General features: G+C 43.1%; 3 protein-coding genes across 5 annotated transcripts in view; 2 read left to right on the top strand and 1 right to left on the bottom strand.

The window, feature by feature from the left end:
- The window catches only part of abat (4-aminobutyrate aminotransferase), a 24150-nt gene extending 16619 nt beyond the window's left edge, over positions 1-7531 (top strand). For both annotated transcript variants that reach the window (XM_069674166.1, XM_069674165.1), the window contains exons 10-17: positions 33-95; positions 212-275; positions 460-608; positions 899-1036; positions 1918-2085; positions 2413-2559; positions 4992-5103; positions 5335-7531. In XM_069674166.1, the coding sequence (XP_069530267.1) occupies positions 33-95; positions 212-275; positions 460-608; positions 899-1036; positions 1918-2085; positions 2413-2559; positions 4992-5103; positions 5335-5456 (963 nt within the window). In that variant the 3' untranslated portion in view covers positions 5457-7531. The remainder of the gene's footprint in view (positions 1-32; positions 96-211; positions 276-459; positions 609-898; positions 1037-1917; positions 2086-2412; positions 2560-4991; positions 5104-5334) is intronic.
- Positions 7532-8227: 696 nt separating this feature from the next.
- Positions 8228-14742, top strand: rcn3 (reticulocalbin 3, EF-hand calcium binding domain). 2 transcript variants are annotated; one of them, XM_069674260.1, is made up of 8 exons: positions 8228-8290; positions 9268-9491; positions 9645-9838; positions 10251-10423; positions 10642-10702; positions 10790-10881; positions 12275-12382; positions 14622-14742. In XM_069674260.1, exons 2-8 carry the CDS (start codon positions 9277-9279, stop codon positions 14727-14729), a joined length of 951 nt encoding a protein of 316 aa, XP_069530361.1. In that variant the 5' UTR covers positions 8228-8290; positions 9268-9276; the 3' UTR covers positions 14730-14742. The 2 variants fall into 2 exon arrangements, with proteins under 2 accessions (XP_069530361.1, XP_069530360.1); XM_069674259.1 differs by lacking the exon at positions 14622-14742 and adding an exon at positions 13000-13156.
- nosip (nitric oxide synthase interacting protein) lies at positions 14285-19260 on the bottom strand. Its single transcript, XM_069674261.1, has 10 exons — positions 19175-19260; positions 18930-19013; positions 17509-17614; positions 17311-17392; positions 16864-16999; positions 16460-16608; positions 15981-16097; positions 15803-15873; positions 15621-15729; positions 14285-15395 (listed from the first exon to the last, which is right to left on the bottom strand). The coding sequence occupies exons 2-10, from the start codon at positions 18997-18999 to the stop codon at positions 15324-15326; spliced, it is 912 nt and encodes a 303-aa protein (XP_069530362.1). The 5' UTR covers positions 19000-19013; positions 19175-19260; the 3' UTR covers positions 14285-15323.
- Positions 19261-22975: the final 3715 nt, after the last annotated feature.

Raw genomic sequence — 22975 nt, 5'->3', positions numbered from 1 at the left:
GTGTGTGTGTGTGTGTGTGTGTGTTGCTGCAGAATAAGGAGCGTGGCCACAGCACCCCGTCAGATGAAGACCTCAGTAGCTGCATGATAAACCAGGTGACATAAACCTCTGAGCACGTTTTTACCTTCAACGTATTAAAATAAAACTTCTCTTTAACTCGTTCACTTCCTCTGTGTGTGTGTGTGTGTGTGTGTGTGTGTGTGTGTCTCAGACTCCAGGCTGTCCTGAACTCAGTATTTTATCCTTCATGGGAGGTTTCCATGGAAGAACCATGGGTTTGTCAGATACTCACATAAAAAGCACTTCCTGTAGATGTTTCAAAATAAAGTCCTTGTGTGTTAACAGATAAATGCAATCTTATAATGGAATGATGAAATACTGATGAGATACTGCACTTTGCACAATCATTCAAATTATTATTATTACATGATTATAACACCATGTTCATTCCTCGTTAAGGTTGCCTGGCAACAACACACTCCAAAGCAATCCACAAGCTGGACGTGCCGTCATTTGATTGGCCGATCGCTCCATTCCCCCGTCTGCAGTATCCTCTGCAGGAGTTCACCCGAGAGAACGCTCAGGAGGAGGCCCGCTGTCTGGAGGAGGTACACGTCCTCTTCTCTAACTGAACAAACACTGAGAGTGAAACTGTCTGAGGGAGCTCAGGTGTGTCACCTGAAGAGGAGCACTAATGAATCAGTAGAAATCTGAGAGTTAAACTGTGAATCTGTCAGAGAGAACCGATGCTTTGTTCTGTTATTAGAGAGCCGAACACTGCAGGGCTGAAGGAGGCAGAGCTAAAAGACACAGTACACTGATGACAAACATGTTCATGTAAAGGAAAAGACAGAACAGGTGATAAACTATGAACCGCTCTTTACCTGCTGCTCTGCAGGTGGAGGACCTGATCGTGAAGTGGAGGCAGAAGGGGAAACCTGTAGCCGGGATCGTTATTGAGCCGATCCAGGCTGAAGGTGGAGATAACCACGCCTCCCCTGACTTCTTCAGGAACCTCCGCAACATCGCACGCAAGGTAATGGCTGTTACTATGGCAACAGATTACTGAACCCTGTGATAAGAGACCATGTTGTCGGGGTGGAGAGATCCTGTTTAAATCGATCTAAAATATCATCTAGAAGGTGCTCGGGTTAATTTCAGCTCAGATACAACTGTGCTAACAGGGATTACATTCAGTACTCACTGTGTAATACCTCATATAACACCTGTATAACACCTGTGTAATACCTCATATAACACCTGTATAACACCTGTATAACACCTGTGTAATACCTCATATAACACCTGTATAACACCTATGTAATACCTCATATAACACCTGTATAACACCTGTGTAATACCTCATGTAACACCTGTATAACACCTGTATAACACCTGTGTAATACCTCATATAACACCTGTATAACACCTATGTAATACCTCATATAACACCTGTATAACACCTGTATAACACCTGTGTAATACCTAATATAACACCTGTATAACACCTGTGTAATACCTCACTGTCCTTTGTGTTAGTATAAAGACATAAGTGGTTAATCAGGACTGGAATATAAACTCTGTGTGATCTGACAGAGTCTTTACCACACAGTGTATGTTTACTTATTCATGTGTTATCAGTAGAGATGATTCTTTCCCTTCAGTAGATTGAACACGCTCTCCAACGCTGCAGGACACTCTTTAAATATTTACACTCACAGCTCATGTCCCTGCAGCGTGTGAAGAAACAATGTTTGTCCATAAATCAGCCTGTGAGACAGAAATCAGGACGGATCATCTCATGGATCCAAACAGGGACGGACTGAGTGTCGTAGAGTCAGAACCTGAGCTGAGTGAATGTAGAGACTCTGCTGTCTGTTAACCCTTCTCTCCGTCTGTTAACCCTTCCCTCCCCAGCACGGCTGTGCGTTCCACGTGGATGAGGTTCAGACTGGGGGGGGCAGCACGGGGAAGTTCTGGGCTCATGAGCACTGGGGCATGGATGACCCGGCCGACATCGTGTCCTTCAGCAAGAAGCTCCTGACAGGGGGGTACTACCACAAGGACGAGCTGCAGGCCGATAAGGTGAGAGGTTCATAGTGTTATTGAGAATGTATATTAGTGAAACTGAAGGTCAATAAAGTGTTAGGGGTTCATCATCTGGGAGCATGACTGTGTGAGTCACTGCAGTTGTTACGTCTTCATTACCACTTTGGTATGAACTAAATGTCTTAGATCACAAAGTAAAGACAAAGAGAAGTTTAGGTCTTATGTTCAGCCCAAAGATAGTCCATCATGTTATGGCAGAGAGGCAGCAGGTGTTTTACTCTGGATGAAGTCGACTGTTCACACCTGAAGTTCAAGTGAACAGTAATACGAACAGGTGTGTTGTTGTTGTTGTTGTTTTTCCAGCCATACCGTATCTTTAACACCTGGATGGGCGACCCTTCAAAGAACCTGATCCTGGCAGAAGTTCTCAACGTGATCCGCAGAGAGAACCTTCTGGAGGAGGTGACCCGCTCTGGGAAAGCTCTGCTCAACGGCCTCTATGAGCTGCAGGTAGATCGTGTGTGTGTGTGTGTGTGTGTGTGTGTGTGTGTGTGTGTGTGTGTGTGAACTGTGTGTGCGCGTGCGTGTGTGTGAACCGTGTGTGTGTGTGCGCGTGCGTGCGTGTGTGTGTGTGTGAACTGAGTGTATATAAGAACAGGACATAGCCTGCAGGTTTCAAAAGGGAAGCTTTTTTGAGCTGCAGGTAGATTGTGTGTGCACGTGCATGTGTGTATGTGTGCGCGTGCGTGTGTGTTTGTGTGTGTGAACTATGTGTGTGCACGTGCGCGGGTGCGTGTGTGTGTGAACTGTGTGTGTGCGCGTGCGTGTGTGTGTGTGTGTGTATATAAGAACAGGACATGGCCTCCAGGACAGAAATCGTTTCACATTGCACATTTAAGGAAACATAAAACATAAGAGAGGGGGACATAAAATAAATACATTAAACAAAAGGGAAAAAAATGATAATAATAAAAAAGAAAATGAAAAAGAATTAGCTATTATATATATATGATCCTGATCCTATAGAAGTCTATGAGAAAATGCTCCTCCTCCTCTCCTGATGTATTCCCTCAGGAAACATTTTCCTAACGAGTTTATGGTCTCAGTCTCTAGTTTCAAGTCTTCTTCAACACAGCATGATGTGGGTGCTGGTTTAGCTCAGTCGGTAGAGCAGGCGCCTCGTGTACAGAGGCTATAGTCATCGTCGCACTGATCGCAGGTTTGACTCCTGGTCAACCCCCACTCTTTACTCCCCTCATTTCCTGTCTTTGGCAAAAAGCCAGTGTAGAGCATAAACGTAGAGTATAAACGTAGAGTATAAACGTAGAGCATTACTGTAGAGTATAAACGTAGAGCATTGCTGTAGAGTATAAACGTAGAGCATCAATGTAGAATATAAACGTATAGTATAAATGTAGAGCATTAATGTAGAGTATAAAGGTAGAGTATAAACGTAGAGCATTACTGTAGAGTATAAATGTAGAGCGTCAATATAGAGTATAAACGTAGAGCATTACTGTAGAGTATAAACGTAGAGCATCAATGTAGAGTATAAACGTAGAGCATTACTGTAGAGTATAAACGTAGAGCATCAATGTAGAGTATAAACGTATAGTATAAATGTAGAGCATTAATGTAGAGTATAAAGGTAGAGTATAAACGTAGAGCATTACTGTAGAGTATAAATGTAGAGCATCAATGTAGAGTATAAACGTAGAGCATTACTGTAGAGTATAAACGTAGAGCATCAATGTAGAGTATAAACGTAGAGCATTACTGTAGAGTATAAACGTAGAGCATAAACGTAGAGCATTAATGTAGAGTATAAACATAGAGCATAAACATAGAGCATAAACGTAGAGCATAAACGTAGAGTATAAACGTAGAGCATTACTGTAGAGTATAAACATAGAGCATAAACGTAGAGCATAAACGTAGAGTATAAACGTAGAGCATTAATGTAGAGCATAAACGTAGAGCATTAATGTGGAGTATAAACGTAGAGTATAAACGTAGAGCATTACTGTAGAGTATAAACATAGAGCATAAACGTAGAGTATAAACGTAGAGCATTAATGTAGAGCATAAACGTAGCGCATTAATGTAGAGTATAAACGTAGAGCATTAATGTAGAGCATAAACGTAGAGCATTAATGTGGAGTATAAATGTAGAGTATAAACGTAGAGTATAAACGTAGAGCATTACTGTAGAGTATAAACATAGAGCATAAACGTAGAGTATAAACGTAGAGCATAAACATAGAGAATAAACGTAGAGCATAAACGTAGAGCATTAATGTAGAGTATAAACATAGAGCATAAACGTAGAGCATAAACGTAGAGTATAAACGTAGAGCATTAATGTAGAGCATAAACGTAGAGCATTAATGTAGAGTATAAACGTAGAGCATTAATGTAGAGTATAAACATAGAGCATAAACGTAGAGCATAAACATAGAGTTTAAACGTAGAGCATTGATGTAGAGTATAAACGTAGAGCATTAATGTAGAGTATAAACACAGAGTATACACGTAGAGCATTAATGTAGAGTATAAACATAGAGTACAAACGTAGAGTATAAACGTAAAGCAAAAACGTAGAGCATAAACATAGAGAATAAATGTAGAGTATAAACGTAGAGTATAAACGTAGAGCATAAACGTAGAGCATAAACATAGAGTACAAACATAGAGCATAAACGTAGAGTAGAAACGTAGAGCATTAATGTAGAGTGTAAACGTAGAGCATAGACGTAGAGCATAAACTTAGAGTACAAGCGTAGTTCATTAATGTAGAGCATAAACGTAGAGCATAGGCGTAGAGCATAAACGTAGAGTAGAAACTTAGAGTACAAATGTAGAACATTAATGCAGATCACTGCAGTGTGCTGTGATCTTGCTCCATGTGAATCTGACCTACATGTGTGTACACGTGTCCTCAGGCTCAGTTCCCCGGCATATTGAGCCGAGCTCGAGGACAGGGGACCTTCTGTGCCATCGATATCTGTGACGACGCCACACGCAACAGCATCCTGCTCAAGGCCAGAGACAAAGGTGGGAATATTCCAATTATTTTTACATTACATTCACATAAACACTGATCTGAACATCGAGTTTCAGGCCCGTCTGTACTGATCTGCCTTTAATCCTGAACACGGCATTTACAGAGGCTGCTCTCCTGGTTAGAAATCACCTTCTAAAGAGTTCACACCTGATAAACTGAATAGTAACAGTGCTTGACAGTGATTGACAGGTGTGAATAGTAACAATGTCTGTGATTGACAGGTGTGCTGCTGGGAGGCTGTGGAGATAAATCGATCCGGTTCCGTCCAGCTCTGGTCTTTAAGGAGTACCACGTCCACATGTTCCTCAACATCTTCAATGACGTGTTGGCCCAGCACAAATAAACCCTGCAGGACCCTGCAGGACCCTGATGGACTCTGAAGGACCCTGATTGCCTCTGATGGACCCTGAAGGACCCTGATTGACCCTGATGAACTCTGTTGGACCCTGATGGACCCTGAAGGACCCTGATTGATCCTGATGGACCCTGATGGACCCTGATGGACCCTGATGGACCCTGAAGGAACCTGATTGACCCTGATGGACCCTGATGGACCCTGATGGAGCCTGAAGGACCCTGATTGACCCTGATGGACCCTGAAGGATTCTTCAGTCCAACAGGGTCCTTCAGGATCGACCCATACTGACCCTACATGATTGAATCCACACAGGAGGGGGGATTCAGACCGTCCATGTCACGATGAGCACAATCCACACAGTAACTCACACACGTCTTACCTCTGTGATCAGGTCCAGGTCATTATAATTGATACTCATCATGTTAGCTTCATATGATCATCATGGTTTCCTCCTATCGTTTCATTCAGATGTTCTGAACATGTTCCACCGGGTCCTATGGTAGATAAATAAGAATAAATCTGTTGATTCGAAGGATCAAAATCAGTCTGTTCCTTTAACAGGTAGCATCATCATAATCATGTAAATAGGATGTAATTAACCTCACTAACAGATCAAAGGCTTACATACAGCTTCTGTTGGCTTACACATCCTCACCCTGGACTCTGCTGGACTGTGTTGGACTGTGTCCTTGGATCACACCTTAAAGATGCCAGCCTGCATGTCATTAATGCCATCCATTAAAACGTCCTTGTTATGCTTCTGACTGTTATTTTGCTCTTTCTAGGAATGACTTTTTCAGCTTGAAATGTTTTAGCCCAGAACAATGTGAATCTTTAATGGACCACACAAATGTCATAGATGATTTAGTGCCTGCATGTCACTTAAATGTGCTGATTTTTTATTTCTTTTATTTGTACAGCCTCCTGTAAGAGCCAGAAAGACGAGGTGTGAACACATTCACTTCACTCTTGAATGAGAGCTTCATATCAGATTATTCCTGAAAACGGACTCACCTGTATTTCTCACCTGTTTCACACTGAACAGAAACATTTTCTTTCGCAGTATCGTCTCTGATGCAATCAGTCAAATAGAAAACTACGGGGGCCCAAGAGGACAAACACTCAAAAGCGAAAGCACAAATTTTCAAAGAAAAGCTTCATATTGAAAATGTAAACAAATTCTAAAACATGTTTACAGACGTTGAAGAGAAACGACTTCAGTGAAACTGAACAGAAAGACATCAAATCTGAAACTGTCGTTTATTAACCCCCAAAATAAAATGTTTGTTCATCTCTAAAACTGAAGCTCAACAACAGTTTTAACTCTGATTTTCCCTCTGAGGATCAATAAAGAATTATCTTAATCATCATGGCTGCAACTAAAAACTGTTCCTGTTAAACTGACCCCAAACACCAGACGTAGAATCTGCAGTAATCATATTCTGTTAGTGACTCACACACCTTTACCATTCAGCACAGCAGGAGAGCTAGCTGGTTAGCATGCTGTGGCTAATCTGCTGAACTTAAAGCACAGGTGCATCAAACCGGGTTTACCGACAAACACTTCGGATCGAGTCGAGCACACGTTTTCTACGTCTTTGTTAAATGTGCTGATCTGATGCTCTGTGGTTCTGTGGACCTTCATCATGTCTGTGAATGTTCATGGAGCTTGTAGACGAGTGTTAGGAATGTGTAGCAGCTCATTAATACGATCTAACATAAATATATGCTGTATATGAAGACTTTACATCTTTTTACATTCATGTTTCAGCAAAGTATCTGTTTGTTGTATTGATTACTCTAAACATGTTGAGAATTACAGATTTATTTAGGTAGCAATATGAAGGATGATGACAGCACCTGTCTGCTTGTTGTCAGTCAGTATTACCTGCTGTTCCATGATCACCTGTTAACATGAACTAATGATCACCTGTTAACATGAACTAATGCACTTGTGATCTGACATGTGGATGAATATTGATGTAAGTATTTTAGATGCTCTAACTGTTGTAAAACCTGTCTGTGTTCTGTGATCAGTAAATAAATTAAGTTTTGATTAACTGAGTGAACTTTTTTCTTCTGCTCATAATGCCCCAGTGCATGCTGGGAAACAGAAGGTCCGTAAGCTGACAGACTATCAGTGGCAGTAAATACAATATAGTAGACTGGATGAACAGGCCTCCTCCAGAGACTCTGATGAACGAGACGTGTTGTGTTGGAGTTATCGTTGATCAGGAACATAAAGATGATCAAATCTGGAGCGTTCATCTCTTGAATATTGAAACAGCTTCACATGTATTTTGTTTGAACATCAGAAAACGCACACGGTAGACGTTTGCAGATTTGATCCTATGTTAAAGTGTTTACATTGTCATGGGACATTTGGTCTTTGAAATGACAACGAAAAAAACATTTGAATAAGACTTGATGCTGTTTGCAAAGCTTTTTGGAGAAATGTGTGTTGTTTTTGTCCTCGGTCTGCAGGGTGGACGTGATGTCACGTAGATCACGCAATCACAGAGACTATAAACTGTAGGAGGGCTCGTGGTGCTGGATTCTGTCAGGGCGGGAGCATAACGACACCAAACTCTATTAGTGTTGCATTTGCATGACAACGTGGCGGTTAACAGCCAATCAGAGAGTCAGTATTTCATTACTTTTCATTGGTTAGAATCCAGCTCAGGCCTCTGGTGATTGGTTGTCTGAAGAAGAAGTCCCGCCTCCGTGACGTTTATATTTAAAGGTACAGAGTGCCAACGCGGACTGATCTTCTGTTCACGGAGAGCTGGGAGGTGTCGCGAGACGCTGCTGACTGACTGGTGAGTTTTATTTTCTCTTTTGACTGTAAAAGTTTTATTAAAGAACAAACAGTGACGGATAAAGTTTAATTTAAAGTGTTACACAGAGTTAAAGCTGCGCAATAACATGGAGGACACAGTGTGAGAGGTCAGGTCATTCAGACTGCAGAGCTGCTGCAGGCTCACCATCATCACTATGTCTGACTTTTATCAGTTTAAATGTTGATGAGAGGAGAGTTCAAAGAATTCAGCTCCGGTTTAAACTCACATCATGCTCAGACACAGAGTCAGTGTGAGCTGGTTATCTGTGTTCAGCTCCTGTTACAGGCTGCGGGTATTAATGTTTGTTCATGAGCAGGATTCATGTTAAACTTGTGTTTTTGTTGCACTGATGACAGAGTCAGATATCCTCCTTCAGCAAACTGCATGCATGGATCAGATCCGCAGACAGCAATGTACTGAAGAAATTAGTGTTTGTGTAAGGGAGCATTACAGAGCTGAACCTGAACTAAACCTGAACATACCCGACCGCTGTGTGTGCGGAAATACTCTTTAAAACCTGTTTAAAGAAGAGTAGACAGAACTTCCTCTCCTCAGAACAGCCAGCAGCTCCTGAGCAGGAGTTCACCCTCAGCAGGAGTTCACCCTCAGCAGGAGTTCATCCTCAGCAGGAGTTCACCCTCAGCAGGAGTTCACCCTCAGCAGGAGTTCACCCTCAGCAGGAGTTCACCCTGAGCAGGAGTTCACCCTCAGCAGGAGTTCATCCTCAGCAGGAGTTCACCCTCAGCAGGAGTTCATCCTCAGCAGGAGTTCACCCTCAGCAGGAGTTCGCCCTGAGCAGCAGAGACCAGTTAACTGTCAGGACAGTCACAGTCATAGCTCATGTTTCTCTCAGTGTGAGCCTCTGCCCTCTGGGGGGCGCTGTGGGCTCATGATGTTTTATTCTTCAGGTTTATCATGTTTCATGTGTCTCACGCTGCTTGTCTCCTCTCTGACAGTCCATAAAGATGCTGCTGGGTTCATTAGCATCTCTCTGCGCCCTGGCTGCTGTAGCCTTTGCTGTACCTGCTCAGGAGAAACGCATCCATCACCATGCTGACCTGAGTGACCACGCCCACGACGACACCCATGGCTTCCAGTATGACCACGAGGCCTTCCTGGGAAAGGAGGAGGCCAAGACATTTGACCAGCTGACCCCGGACGAGAGCAAAGAGAAGCTGGCGTAGGTGTTACTGAGGCTCAGTGTGATCACAGCTGTTATTCTCCTGTCAGGTGTCTCTCTTAGACAGGTGTGCAGGTCACAGCTTCAGGTTCTATGAAGGACAGATGATTTCAGTGAACCTCACCTGTTGCCCTCACCTCTCTCTCTCTGCAGGAAGATCGTGGATCGCATAGACACCGACAAAGACGGCTTCGTGAGCCACTCAGAGCTGCATTACTGGATCAAACACCGTCAGAGGAGGTACATCGAGGAGAACGTGAACAAACACTGGAACGAGTACGACATGAACCAGGACGGGAAGATCAGCTGGGAGGAGTACAAGAACACCACTTACGGATACTACCTGGGTAAATCTGTGTGTGAACGAGGCACCTGCACACTTTATCTCACCTGTTTGTCTTCATGTCCCTCTGACACACTGAGGAGGTTTGAACTGGATGTCAAACAGTCTCAGTTTCAGTCTGATGTCTGTGAGAAATAAACCAGACCAGGTGTCTCTGCTGACTGACAGCAACGATTGATGGATTCATTGATTGAATATATTTTATAAAATAAATCTTTTGCTGTTTGCAGCTTCTTCCATGATCAGCTGCTTTTAGTCGTCGGGTTTGCACTGCAGCTCAGTCTGATGAACTTTCATATCTTCCTCACATTTCATGAAGCGACGAATCGAAGGTGGAATAGATGAGTGTGTTGTGACAGGTGAACGTGTGTCTGTATGAACATGAAGAAGATGAAACCTTCAGCTTTATTTTTCAGGCGAGGAGTTTGACGACATCGAAGACAAAGCCACCTACAAGTCCATGCTGATGCGGGACGAGAGGCGATTCAAGATGGCCGACAGAGACAGAGATGGCATCGCCACAAGAGAGGAGTTCACCGCCTTCCTCCACCCGGAGGAGTTTGACTACATGAGGGACGTGGTGGTGCAGGTGACACACTGTTTAAGCTCTGACTGACGGAGGTCTTACAAGAGTCTGAACGTCTCCTTGACGACTTTAATGTTTCTGCACGTCCAGCTCTTCTACTGTCTGTTCCAACTTTAAACAAACTAGTTTCTTATTGATTACAAACAAACAGGTGATGAATAAACGACGGTGTCGATCAGCAGGATGAATCTCTGCCAGAACTGAATCATTTTCTGTTTCAGGAAACGGTCGAAGACATCGATAAGAACGGAGACGGAAAGATCAACATCAACGAATACATCGGTAGGTGTTCCCTCTCACACTGACTCCTCCCCCTCTCTTCACCTTAGGCCACCTGTCCTGATCTGAGTGTGTGTGTGCGTTCCACAGGTGACATGTTCTCACCTGAGAGCGGGGAGCCTGAGCCTGAGTGGGTGCAGACAGAGAGGAAACAGTTCTCAGAGATCAGAGACGCCAACAAGGTAAAACCTGATTTTCATCTCAGCATCATGAGACAGTTTCTGTTTCTGTCCGCTGTTCAAGCTGTTCACTGTGAAGTGATTACAACAAACCGAGGACTGAGACTACAACCATTAAGAGTCCTTAAATAACATCTTTCTTTTTTTAACCTGTTGTTGCTGAGTGTACGAACAGAAGAAGAAGAAGACTTGACGAGAAGCAGACGTGACGCAATAAAACCTGAAACACAGAAATACAAATATAAGAACAAAAACACCTTTTTATATAAAACCACACTAATGTACTGCAGGTGCACCAACAACACTGTCAGATGTGACAACACAACAACAAAGAACACACACAGTTACACATTAATCACCACATGGATAATCACCACATTGATAATTAATAATCACCACATGGATAATTAATAATCACCACATTGATAATTAATAATCACCACATGGATAATTAATAATCACCACATGGATAATCACCACATTGATAATTAATAATCACCACATTGATAATTAATAATCACCACATTGATAATTGATAATCACCACGTTGATAATTAATAATCACCACATTGATAATTGATAATCACCACGTTGATAATTAATAATCACCACATTGATAATTAATAATCACCACATTGATAATCATCACATTGATAATCACCACACTGATAATTAATAATCACCACATTGATAATCATCACATTGATAATCACCACATTGATAATTAATAATCACCACATTGATAATGAATAATCACCACATTGATAATGAATAATCACCACATGGATAATTAATAATCACCACATGGATAATTAATAATCACCACATGGATAATCACCACATTGATAATTAATAATCACCACATTGATAATTAATAATCACCACATTGATAATTGATAATCACCACGTTGATAATTAATAATCACCACGTTGATAATTAATAATCACCACATTGATAATTAATAATCACCACATTGATAATCATCACATTGATAATCACCACACTGATAATTAATAATCACCACATTGATAATCATCACATTGATAATTAATAATCACCACATTGATAATCATCACATTGATAATCACCACATTGATAATTAATAATCACCACATTGATAATCATCACATTGATAATCACCACATTGATAATTAATAATCACCACATTGATAATGAATAATCACCACATTGATAATCATCACATTGATAATTGATAATCACCACATTGATAATTGATAATCATCACATTGATAATTAATAATCACCACATTGATAATGAATAATCACCACATTGATAATTGATAATCATCACATTGATAATTAATAATCACCACATTAATTAAATAGTTAAATGTTACATAACAAAATAAATGAACAGACTGTTTTTGCTGACAGGACGGTTACCTGGACGCCAACGAGGTCGCTCACTGGATTCTACCTGGAGAGGTCGACCATGCTGACAATGAAGCCAAACACCTGATTCACGCGACGGACACAGACAAGGTGACAACCTACTCACTCTCACTCTGACCAATCTCACTATGATCATTCAGCTCACTCTTAATCTGATCATTCTGCTCACTCAGTTTGCTCTCACTCACTCTTACTCTGCTCACTCTCACTCTGCTCACTCAGCTTGCTCTCACTCACTCTCACTCTGCTCACTCTCAATCTTCTCACTCAGCTCACTCCCACTCTGCTCACTCCCTCTGATCACTCTGATCACTCTGCTCACTCAGCTTGCTCTCAATCTGATCACTCAGCTCACTCTGCTCAGTCAGCTTGCTCTCACTCACTCTCACTCTGCTCACTCACTCTGCTTACTCAGCTCACTCTCACTCTGCTCACTCTCACTCTGCTCACTCTCACTCTGCTTACTCTGCTCGCTCTCACTCTGCTCACTCTCTGGTTATTTAAGCATGTTTAATTATATTTTACTCAGAGGTGTGAAACATGTGAGCAGGAGCTTGAACGTCATGATGAAGTACTGGGGGGAATAACAGCAGTAATTGTGCCTTAATTATTAACACTCTACTCTCTTCCCCCCCCCCCCCCTCCTGTCCTCTCCTGTCAATCATAATCAATAATCCTCTGTCTGATGAATGTGGTGGAAACGACAGGATGAGAAAATAACCAAGAAGGAGATTCTGGCCAACTGGAACATGTTTGTGGGCAGCCAGGCCACCAACTACGGAGAGGATCTAACCAAGAGACACGACGAACTTTGACCCCGCTCATCTGATTAAACATTTCAGAAGCTATGGAGGAATGGGTCACGGGGGGGTGGTAGTGTGGGGGGTGAGGGTTGGGTGGTGGGCGTTGCTCAGTAAAGTCAGTGAAGTCGGGTTCTGACTGGGACTCCCTAAAAACTCAGTGTCACTTGGACAGCTGCGGCGTTTCATGTTGCAGCCGCGAGGCAGTGAAGTTCAGAGTGTCTTTGTGAAGGACGAAAACAAACAGAGAATGATGTGTGTGTGAAGTTACTGTCAGGCTGAGCTCTGCTGGAGCTTTAATCTACAGGTTCACACAAAGATTCAGGAAACACTTCAGATCACAGGTTAGAGAGCTTATGAGAGAGAGACGACAACACACACACACACACACACACACACACACACACACACACACACACACTCTGTGAGACGTTACAGGCTGAACTCTGCTGGAGCTGTGATCTGAGTTTTCAGGGAGTCCTGGTTCTCACTGAGATACTCTGTAATCCAGAGAAGAGTCCATGATTTCTAATCCACTCAAATCCATCATGAACTCACATACTGTGTAAGTGAGTACAGGTGATACTGAGGGTCCTGCACACGCACACACACACACACACACACACACACACACACGCACACACACTCCTCTTTTTGTGTTACAACATTTCTGTTTGACTTCTTGTTGAGGGCAATAAAGGGTTCAAACTGTTTGTCTGGGCAGAACTGAGCAGAAGCACAGTGTAAGAATACATGTCAACATTTACTGTCTAAGGGGTCAAAGGTGGAATCAGGTGAGTTGTTGATGATGAAATAAAGTTTGTTTTTTCTACACGTTGTCGTAATGAGTCTGTGACTGTGATGAACACGGAGGCAAACAGTTGAACAGGTTAAAGATCCCAGTGAGGCTGCAGATCACACACACAGACGGCTCCTCTGATGGTTTAACATCACCTGCACAGACGTGTGAACAGACACGTGCAGTGTTCCAGCTTCCTGAAATCACAGGTTTGATAGTTAAGATTAACTTCATTGATCCCCACAGGGGAGATCTACATGCTGATGTTTCCTGATCATCTTTTTTTATTTAACCTTAAGAAGTCTCTTTTGAGCCGTCAGAGTTCTTATTGATCATTCGTCAGGTTCATTCTGACCGCTCTGTGTTAATGATTGACAGACGCATCCCGTGTGGTACATGTTTGTGTCTGTTATATTTCAGTTTGCAGCTTGAACAAAGAGCAGAGATGATCTCACTGACCCTCCCTCTCCCTCTCAGTGAACTTTATTTTGATCATCAGTAAGACTTGAGCTCTGCACATGAACTGTGTGAAGAGGTGGAGCGATGAAATAAACTGAAGTAAAGAGCTAGGGACACGACCACATTGATTTAAATACATATAGATATAATAGATATAGATCTGTGCTGATAGGAACGTGGTTGTGTTCAGTGTTGATCAGCATTCACAGCTTCCATCTTTAATTCTTGTCTTAAGTACAAACAGTTTATATTATGTGTCTCTGCTGGTCAGGACGGGCGTCTGACTCTGTCTGAGCTGCTCCACCACTTGGACTTCATCAGGATCAGCACCATCACTGACTATGGAGGCATGAGGGTGGAGGGCCACGACGAGCTGTGACATTACCACAGACAGGAGGAGCAGCAGGAGGACGGGGGGGGTGGGGGTCAGATGTGTTTGATACGTTCAGTCAAATAGGGACACGGCCGGCTTCAGAGAAATCCAATAAAAGCAGTCACACTGTTTACATGAGTTTACTGTTCACAGCTTCTTTCTCACCTGACGTCATGTGACTGCTTCACATCAGTGATGAAGGACAGACTCTCTGTCAGGGACACTGAGGAGGCAAACTAAACCATCTGATGGAGTTTTGCTTTTAAATGTTTTATTATAGAAAGTGTGGAGGCCATGACAAAAAGCACACATACTGTCATAGTGTTCCCTATTAAAGCAGTTACTCTGAATACAAACTGAAGGGGACCTCCGGACAGACCCACACTCAGAGGACGACTGCTTTGGTTCGGTCCGTTTCTTTCAGACAGGAAGTGAAGACGTGACTAAATGTTCTTCACTCCGACACCGAAGTTTCGACAGGAAGCAGGAAAAGAAACGAGAAGCATCAGAACAGGTGAAAGACGTCCACACGTCTGCTACAAACACACACAGCTCCTCCCAGGCTCCACAGTGAGGAGGGGCATGCTGCTCCTGCAGATGTCACACCTGCATAACAGGACGAGCCTCTTTAGCACTGAGGTCCACTCCGGAAGCAGCGAAGCCGGTTCCCCCCTGTCAGAACAAACAGAACCAATCAGAACCACACCTGAGGACGTAATGTGAGTGAATGTGCTCCTGCAGCGTCTCTCTCACACACACACACACACACACACACACACACACACACACACACACACACACACACACACACACACACACACACACACACACACACACACACACACACACACACACACACACACACACACACACACACACACACACAGGGGGACGTACCCTCTGCAGCGGGACGATGTCTCTGTCGCTCAGCTTGTCTCCGCTCACAGGATCCATCATGTCCTTCTTGATCAGCTTCTCCACACACTCCTGAGTCACCACAGTGCCCCTGAATGCAGCACAGAGTTATCAGACTGTAATCGTGAGGGAACATGTGACAGAGGAGTCGGACGTCTACTCACGTGGGTCGCAGGACGGCACAGGGGACGCTGTTACCCAGCACGTCTCTGGTTACTGCACACACATACCTGTCCTGAGGAGAGACACACACCTGTGACTCAGAGGATTTCACAGCACAAGAGTTCATGACGAGGCGGAGTGAACGTGTGTGTGCGCGCGCTTGTGTGTTGCTCCTCTGACCTGTCGGGTGAGCAGAGCCACTCGGTCCAGGCTGGAGTCCAGCGGGGTGAATCGGACTGTGATCAGCTCGTTCATCTTGATGGGTCGTCCTGACATGGGACACAGCACGGCCTTACTCTGACGGGGGGGGGGGAGGGGGGGGGTAGTCAGTGACAGCCAATCAGAACGCTCAATCTGAGGACGCATGGTCAGCCTGTTTGCTGTCTGATACAGAGTCAACATTACACAGAGACACTGAACACACAGAGAAGATATTCAGACAACAACAGTGTGGACACAAAGAGCAACATGAGTCTCACGCCCCCTGCAGGCTGACAGGAGCATTACAGCTGCGGTAAAGTCTCAGCTCAGTCTAAACCTGCACCAAAGGAATCCTGATCCGGAGAAGGAGTCGACGCTGTTCATGGGACATAAGAGTGGACAGCCCATCTACGAACACAGTCCTCCTCCTGTAAGAGAGTTTAAGAGAGGACACTCACTGGCTTCTTGATCAGGGTGGGTTTGGCCTCTGGGGTCAGAGAGGGGATCCAGAAGCTGGGCAGACTGCTGGAGGAGGAGGAGGAGGCTGATGAAGAGGAGGAGGCCTCTGCTGCGTCTGTCCGGCTCTTCTCTCCTCCTGAGGTCTGACCTGCAGGACGAATTCAGCTCTGAATCACACGACACCGAATCACACCGTCTTCACCTTCACAGGTGTGACCAGGTGAGATGCTATAACTTTGGACAGGGCAAGGCTAACAGTTTCCCTTTGCTTACAGTCTTTATGCTAAGCTAGGCTAACCACGTTCTGATTTCAGCTCTATCTTTAAAGGAGAAGTTATGAATCTTAGTGAGACAGGTGAGTGCACAGTGAGACAGGTGTGTGCACAGTGAGACAGGTGAGTACCTGAGGTGAAGGGGTTGATGGGCTTGGACACGATGCTGTTCTCTCGGCTCTTGAAGCGCTCCCTCCGCTCTCTCTCCTCCGACTTTGACTCCAGCTGGCTGCTGCTCCTCTGAGCCTGCTTCTGCTTCTCGTACGCCTGACGGAGACAAACACAGCTCTGACTATCTACTGTCAACGTTCAACAGAAACAAGAAGCACTGACTTTAGAGCATTAAGGTTAGCCGCACTAAAGCTAAACAAAACGTTTGTTCTTCATGAACAACAAAGGCGTCTCGGACACAGACTCACTGCTGGCTGAGAAAAGTCACACGACACCATAAAACACCTGTTTGATTCTGTTGCATCTTTTTACTGTCCTGCTCGCCTGTTTGCAGACTGTCTATCTGAATCCAACATCCTGACACGTCAGTGTGGAGACGTGTCATCAGACGGTGGACGCTGTCATACCTTCATCTTCTTGGCGATCTCCGTCTTCTGATGCAGAATGTATTCAAGGATCGCCTGTTTTTCATACAAGTATCCGTCTGGACTGACACACAAACAACATGCACTGTTTATATACCACAGCATGGCAATGTTACACAGTGTGTGTGTGTGTGTGTGTGTGTGTGCGCGTGCGCGTGTGCGCTGTAGAGAGACACGTACGTCACCACAGGGTCCTTGCAGGGCTGCAGAGACAGACAGCAGCAGTCAAAGTCTTTGATGGCGTCTTTTCCCAGTCTGATGCTCTGAGTGCCGTAACCCGACGCCGCTGACAGGAAGAGACAGGTGACATGATGACATGATTTACTGTAAGATTACACAGGAAGTGATGTCAAAGTCTTTTCATAACTATGTCAAATATGTGAGTGAGGTATACAATGAGTTACATCTTCAATGAAATACAGTAAAACTCATGTCAATCATTTACTTCTCGTTGTTTTCATTAATCTACCTGACGATATTTTAACTCCTAAATGAACATTTATATATTTGTATTTTAGATATGGACGCCTAAACCTCAGACTGTGTGAGCGGGTACTTGTGCACTACGAGCGGACGTTGATGGTTCAGGTGAGCTTCAGGTGAGCTGAACCTTTGAACTGAACAAACGTAAACTGGTGAAAATAATCTTTGACTTTACTAGAATATTAAAATATAGCAACACATACAGAAACTAATCATCATGTAGTGTCAGTCGGATTAAACAATACACAGAAATGGTCTGAAGAAGTTTTATATGAACCGAAGCTGATTCACCAGCTGGGGGGGGGCAGAAGGTGTTCCCTCTGTGATCTGATCTCTTTTTGATTTCCTGTCCTTTGCATCATAATTCCTCTTCACACAAAGTATTTCAGTTGAGTTTGTGTTCAATGCTTTCTGTTTGAGTAGAAGGTAGTCTGTGTGTCAGTAGTGCTGCAGTTATGTTTAAGGCAAAGGACTTTTTAAAAACTCTATTACACATTGTTTGACATATTAGGAGGTGTAACTGTTCTTTTGCTCTCATTCTGATGTTGCTCTTGTTTGTAGCGTCTTGTAAGCCCAGGTGGGCTGGGCACCTTTCAGTGTATGACATGATTAACTATCTAACTATAGTCTCTAAATAAAGATATGTAAACTGTTCAGCAGGTGAAAAAGGTGCAGAGTTCACGCTGCATGTTTCATTATCTGCAGAGGAAGCAGCATCTCAAACGACAGCTGCAACTATTCACTGATTAATGCCAGCTATCACATTAATTACCAACTCATTTGATGATAGATTAATAAGCGTGAATCAGTTTATAATAAAAACCCATGTCCATCTTTGGGTTGAGGACCAAACACGACGTTTAAGGACGTCATGTAGGGCTTTGAGAAACACATTATTGATTTACATATTATAGACCAAACAACTAATCGATTAATCCAGAGAATAATAAAGATTAATTCCCAATGAAAACATCGGTTAGATGAGTCTGAATAAAAATAAGGAAATGAAGATGCTTCATATAATCATGTATATCCCTCCTGCAGTGGTGTGAGGGCTCACATCAGTGCACACATGATAACTGCCTTCTGTGTGTGTTCTACCTGTACTTCATCCTCACCTGTGTCTTTCTTCTTCTCGTGGTAAGTGTACACAGCTCCGGCCGTGCAGTTCTTTCCGTGACGAGTCATTTTATTCAGCTAATCTGAAGAACGGAGAGGAATAACAGTGAGCACTGATGCTAACATGCTAGCACTAGCTGCTAAACACGGACATGCTAAGATCGCGCACACATCGTGTATCGATCAGAAAAATAAAGATATAAAGAGGTTGAGTTAACGACAAGTCTTATAATGAAATCCTTACCAGGTCGGTTTAACCCTGCGGAAGAGACGTGAGTTTAAAAAGCACCAAACAACGACTACTTCTTCTACTGCTTCCTTTTCCGTCGTCTCTTTCTTCTTCTTCTGTTTTCCGGCAGGCTTGGCGCCCGTTGGCGTATTGCTGCCTCTCACTGTTCAGTCCTTGTACTGCACCGTGTTCTTGCTCTGGCCTCACACCTGAGCTGTAGGCCCATAGACTGTATAAAACAGTGGTGCTCCTGGAGAGCTACCTTCCTGCATGTTTTAGGTTTCTCCGTACTCTAACACACCTGATTCTAATGCTCATCATCAATCCCCTGAGAAGCTTCAGTTGGTTGAAAACGGCTGCTTCACCCGCTGATCTCTAACTGCACAGTCTCTGGCTCCATATGACGTCACCATTGCAAGATGGCAGCTCGTATCACAGGGGCTATTTTGGCATCACTTTCGTACAATGGGAGCAGATGGAGACGCGTCGTCCATCGATATATACAGTCATTGTGTAGTTATTCACTGCTCTCACCACTTCACACTGGTGTTCCACAGGTCCATGTGGGGTTTTCATAGACACAGTACACACAACTGCATCCATCACGTCTAAAAAATGTATGACATGAAGTATTTTTCTCCTCTTTGTATTTTAAGCACTTCAAAAGAATATGTTGTATGTTTCCACAGCTTTCACATAGTCCATCTTCATGTTTTCCAATACGAGCCAGTCTCCATGCCAGTCCACAGTGTCCAAGCCTTAAACGCGTCATAATATCTTTCCCCAGGAACATGTCCCCTCCTCTAACACCTTGTATTTTGTAATAGTTTTTCATTCTCTTCTCTGTCTCCCATTCACTCTGTCACCTCCTTGTCATCTCATCCTTTATAATAATGCAACACTCAGACCCACTCAAGGCCACTCTCACGTCTACCTCCTCCCGTTTCAAAGCCTCCTTGGCTGCTGTATCTACAGTCTCATTTCCTAATACACCCACATGCACTGGGACCCATAAAAATCCCACCCTACTTCCAGTCACCCCCACTTTATATAATGTCAGTCAGAATTCTGAGATGAGGTCGGGCCTGACCCGTGATCTTCCCACCTGCAGAGCCATCAGTACAGCAGCTGAGGCATCTAGCCAGTACCTCTGAGGTAAATACTGACACCCCTTCTGGCAGCCGTCTGCTCTGAGTGATCTGCAGGTTGGGAATGTGCATTGCAAATCCGGCTCTGTTGCTCTTGGAATCCTCAGAGCCATCTGTGAGAATTTGTAAGTGATCATCCTAATTCACATGAAGCTTTTCCCTCACCAAATCATCTGGGCTCCCACTATCCTTCTCCAGTATGGATCTGCCGTCTCCTTCTTCTTGGTTGTAGTTTAACGGCAGCCGTCACATTACTGCCCCCTTGTGGTTCTTTTCTTCTTGTGAATATTCAAACAAAGCCTTTCTCCTCCTTCCTCAGAGCTGATTATGTTTTTAGTATTATATTCTCTGTTGTGATTTGAAATTGTGACTCTGACATGTTCAACAATATTCTGTTTCTACACATGTTCACACAGTCCTGATGGATGTTTACCTGTAATCCAGACGGATGTTTACCTGTAGTCCAGACGGATGTTTACCTGTAGTCCTGACCTTATTCTTCATACCAATGCTCTCTGGAGGTTTTTAATTGTTCTCATTCCTCCCTGTTAGCTGTGTTTAGTTCTCCTCATGCTTTAACAGATGATTTGATGTTTCAGTTTCCCTCCTATGAGCTGGAACGTCAAATTTTGGTCAGAAATGTTTGTATTTGAATATTTGTTTGCTTCTATAAACAAAATGTTGAAGATCAGCAATTTGATTTTATTAGTTACATGTAAAGATTTCAAAGCTTCATACCCTCTTGCATTAGATTTAGGCCCACATTAAATATTGTGCATGGGTTACATAGTCATAGTTCACATTAAATAAAATATAATTCGTTTCAAACCTGAAAATCGTACATGTGCTGTGATCAGACTTTCGTTCAGTAAGTGCTTACATTGATTACATTGTGATGTAAGATGTCTCCTGCATCATTTGAGACACATTTCCACAAAGTTCAAACTGATTTTTACTTGATTTAGATAAATCATGTAATCATCAAATCATATATAAACATTGAGTGAGGTTTGGTGCATCATAACTGATGATAACAATTTGTTTAGAGACTCTCAGACTGCACTGATGTTAGCAGAGTTTATTTCTGTGTGAGCAGCATTTCCTGCCTATGTGACCATGGATTTCCTGTCAGCTGATGTCTACACCCTGCAAATATAGCTCCAGCTACAAGAGGTGAAATGGTGAAAACACTGTGACATACAGAGATGAACACAGTGAACACAGTGACATAAAGAGATGAACACAGTGAACACAGTGAACACAGTGACATACAGAGATGAACACAGTGACATACAGAGATGAACACAGTGAACACAGTGACATAAAGAGATGAACACTGTGACATAAAGAGATGAACACAGTGAACACAGTGACATAAAGAGATGAACACTGTGACATAAAGAGATGAACACTGTGACATACAGAGATGAACACTGTGACATAAAGAGATGAACACAGTGACATAAAGAGATGAACACTGTGACATAAAGAGATGAACACTGTGACATGAAGAGATGAACACTGTGACATGAAGAGATGAACACAGTGACATAAAGAGATGAACACAGTGACATACAGAGATGAACACTGTGACATAAAGAGATGAACACTGTGACATGAAGAGATGAACACAGTGACATAAAGAGATGAACACAGTGACATAAAGAACACAGTGACATAAAGAGATGAACACTGTGACATAAAGAACACAGTGACATAAAGAGATGAACACAGTGAACACTGTGACATAAAGAGATGAACACAGTGAACACAGTGACATAAAGAGATGAACACTGTGACATACAGAGATGAACACTGTGACATACAGAGATGAACACTGTGACATAAAGAGATGAACACAGTGAACACAGTGACATAAAGAGATGAACACAGTGAACACAGTGACATAAAGAGATGAACACAGTGAACACAGTGACATAAAGAGATGAACACTGTGACATACAGAGATGAACACTGTGACATACAGAGATGAACACTGTGACATACAGAGATGAACACTGTGACATAAAGAGATGAACACTGTGACATGAAGAGATGAACACTGTGACATAAAGAGATGAACACTGTGACATACAGAGATGAACACTGTGACATAAAGAGATGAACACTGTGACATGAAGAGATGAACACTGTGACATACAGAGATGAACACTGTGACATACAGAGATGAACACTGTGACATAAAGAGATGAACACTGTGACATACAGAGATGAACACTGTGACATAAAGAGATGAACACTGTGACATAAAGAGATGAACACTGTGACATGAAGAGATGAACACCGTGACATAAAGAGATGAACACAGTGACATAAAGAGATGAACACAGTGAACACAGTGACATACAGAGATGAACACTGTGACATACAGAGATGAACACAGTGACATAAAGAGATGAACACTGTGACATACAGAGATGAACACTGTGACATACAGAGATGAACACAGTGACATAAAGAGATGAACACAGTGAACACAGTGACATAAAGAGATGAACACTGTGACATAAAGAGATGAACACTGTGACATACAGAGATGAACACAGTGACATAAAGAGATGAACACAGTGACATACAGAGATGAACACAGTGAACACAGTGACATAAAGAGATGAACACTGTGACATACAGAGATGAACACTGTGAC

This window comes from Semicossyphus pulcher, unplaced genomic scaffold (genome assembly GCF_022749685.1).
Source record: "Semicossyphus pulcher isolate SPU_LCO1_2020_fin unplaced genomic scaffold, fSemPul1.0.p SCAF_23, whole genome shotgun sequence".
Taxonomy (NCBI): Eukaryota; Metazoa; Chordata; class Actinopteri; order Labriformes; family Labridae; genus Semicossyphus; species Semicossyphus pulcher.
This window is presented reverse-complemented; position numbering and strand designations above follow the sequence as displayed.